Source organism: Bidens hawaiensis, unplaced genomic scaffold (genome assembly GCF_021521415.1).
Source record: "Bidens hawaiensis isolate Kalapana, Puna unplaced genomic scaffold, B.hawaiensis_p1.1 tig00043494_1, whole genome shotgun sequence".
Lineage (NCBI taxonomy): Eukaryota > Viridiplantae > Streptophyta > Magnoliopsida > Asterales > Asteraceae > Bidens > Bidens hawaiensis.
This window is the reverse complement of record NW_027497710.1, coordinates 2,373-4,743: the sequence shown is the minus strand read 5'-3', so window position 1 is coordinate 4,743 and position 2,371 is coordinate 2,373. Positions and strand designations below refer to the sequence as shown.

The window sequence follows — 2,371 nt, the reverse complement described above, 5'->3', positions numbered from 1 at the left end:
AATGGTTGCGTCTGAAATCGACACTTCTCTTCCAGGTAGATGTTTCAACGAAAGAAGCAACAACCATCCAAACAAACAACTTAAAAAAAATCATAAAAATAAGATAATATAATGTCTAGACTGGGCACGGAACAACCAGTTCCCAAATATGTTGAAAATTGTCTAGACATTTCCTGAAAAAGTTTTTTTTTTACAAAAAAAAAAAACAGAAACTATGTGCAAGTGCCATGTTTTTTTTGTTAAGGATCCTGGCTAGACCCGAGACTTTCTTTCAAGGGTTCTTGGAATGGAGGAGCATTACCTCCGAGACGGTTCCAATTTGCCCTTCAACGTAGAGTTTTAAATGATGACCATTGACTTTAAATGACTGACCATCTCCATTTTCGATTTCCACGGTCTCGTAATCAAAAACCTTCTTTACCAAGTATGGGCCAGACCAACGAGATTTAAGTTTTCCTGGAAATAGACGAAGGCGGGAGTTGTATAACAATACGTGATTGCCTACTTGGAATTTCTTGTGGTCCTTCAAGCGAGCATCATGTAGCCTTTTTGTTCTTTCCTTGTAAAGTGATGAATTTTCATATGCCTGGTTCCTTAACTCTTCGAGTTCATGGATTTGAACAAATCTATTTTCACTTGCACTTGCAAAGTCGAGATTCACAGCTTTTAAAGCTCAATAAGCTTTATGTTCAAGCTCCATAGGTAGATGGAACGCTTTCCCATACACAAGTTTAAACGGTGTTGTGCCTATGGGTGTTTCGTAAGCAGTGCGAAGAGCCCAAAGGGCATCGTCAAGCTTTTCGGCCCAATTCTTGCGGTTCAAACCAATTGTTTTCTCGAGAATTCTTTTGATGCCTCTGTTTGTGACTTCAACTTGTCCACTAGTTTGTGGATGATATGGTGTTGAGAATCGATGGTGCACTCCATATCGGGACAAGGCTTTTTCCATTTGGGCATTGCAAAAGTGGGTCCCTCGATCACTGATTAAAGCTTTTGGGGTACCGAATCGTGAAAACAACTTCTTAAGGAATTTGACAACAACCCTAGCATCAATAGTGGGGAGGGCTTGTGCCTCAACCCACTTAGAAACATAGTCAACTGCTACTAGGATGTAACGATTTCCAAAGGAACTTGGAAACGGTCCCATGAAGTCAATTCCCCAAACATCAAAGATTTCACAAACTTGAATGCTCTTTTGAGGCATTTCGTTTCTAGATGAAATATTCCCAGTTCTTTGACAAGCATCGCAAGCTTGGATCAAGGAATGGGCATCTTTGAACACTGTGGGCCAAAAGAATCCTGAATCAAAGACCTTTTTCACTGTGAGGGTTACACTATGATGTCCTCCAGTGGGTCCTTCATGGCAATGTTTAAGAACTTTCATGGCTTTGTTTCCGAAAATACACCTGCGTGTAATCTGATCTGCCCCAACTTTGAACAAGTATGGATCTTCCCAAAAATAATACTTGAGATCAGAAACAAATTTTTTACTTTGCTGGTGGGTTTAAACCTTTTCGCATGATACCACATGCTAAATAGTTTGCATAAATGGCAAACCAAGGGCACTCATCTTTATCTTCTTTCAAAATCGTTTGAATGTGCATAAGAACCTCATGGGGGAAATTGTCATTTATGTGGGACCCCGATGGTTCGTGTGAAGCTGAGCACTCCAAACGCGAAAGATGATCGGCAGCGACATTTTCTGTGCCCCTTTTGTCTTGAATTTCAATATCAAATTCTTGAAGCAGCAATATCCAACGGATTAGTCGAGGCTTTGCATCTTGCTTGTTGAAAAGATAGCGAATGGCTGCATGGTCGGTGTAAACGATGGTTTTCGAAAGAACAAGATAAGATCTGAATTTGTCGAATGCAAACACCACCGCCAACAACTCTTTTTCTATGGTTGTGTAATTTTCTTGTGCATCGTTGAGAGTCTTGCTGGCGTAGTATATTGGGTGAAAATGCTTATCTTTCCTTTGGCCTAGAACCGCTCCTACAGCAAAATCGCTTGCATCAAACATGATTTCGAATGGTAATGTCCAATCTGGAGCAACCATAATTGGAGCATTGACAAGTTTGTCTTTCAAAAGAGTGAATGCCTTCAAACACTCTTCAGAAAAAATAAATGGTGCATCTTTTTCAAGGAGTTGGGTAATTGGTCGAGTGATTTTTTAAAAATCTTTTATGAAGCGGCGGTAAAAACCCGCATGACCAAGAAAACTCCTGATTGCTTTGACAGACGTTGGAGGTGGGAGTTTGGAAATTGTTTCGACTTTTGCTTTGTCAACTTCAAGTCCAGCTTGGGAAATCTTGTGACCGAGAATAATGCCTTCACGAACCATGAAATGACATTTTTCCCAATTAAGAACAA

At 40.2% G+C, this 2,371-nt stretch overlaps 1 protein-coding gene across 1 annotated transcript; it reads right to left on the bottom strand.

The window, feature by feature from the left end:
* Positions 1-673: 673 nt before the first annotated feature.
* On the bottom strand, positions 674-1,147 carry LOC143594329 (uncharacterized). Its single transcript, XM_077073662.1, has one exon. It carries the CDS (start codon positions 1,145-1,147, stop codon positions 674-676), a length of 474 nt encoding a protein of 157 aa, XP_076929777.1.
* Positions 1,148-2,371: the final 1,224 nt, after the last annotated feature.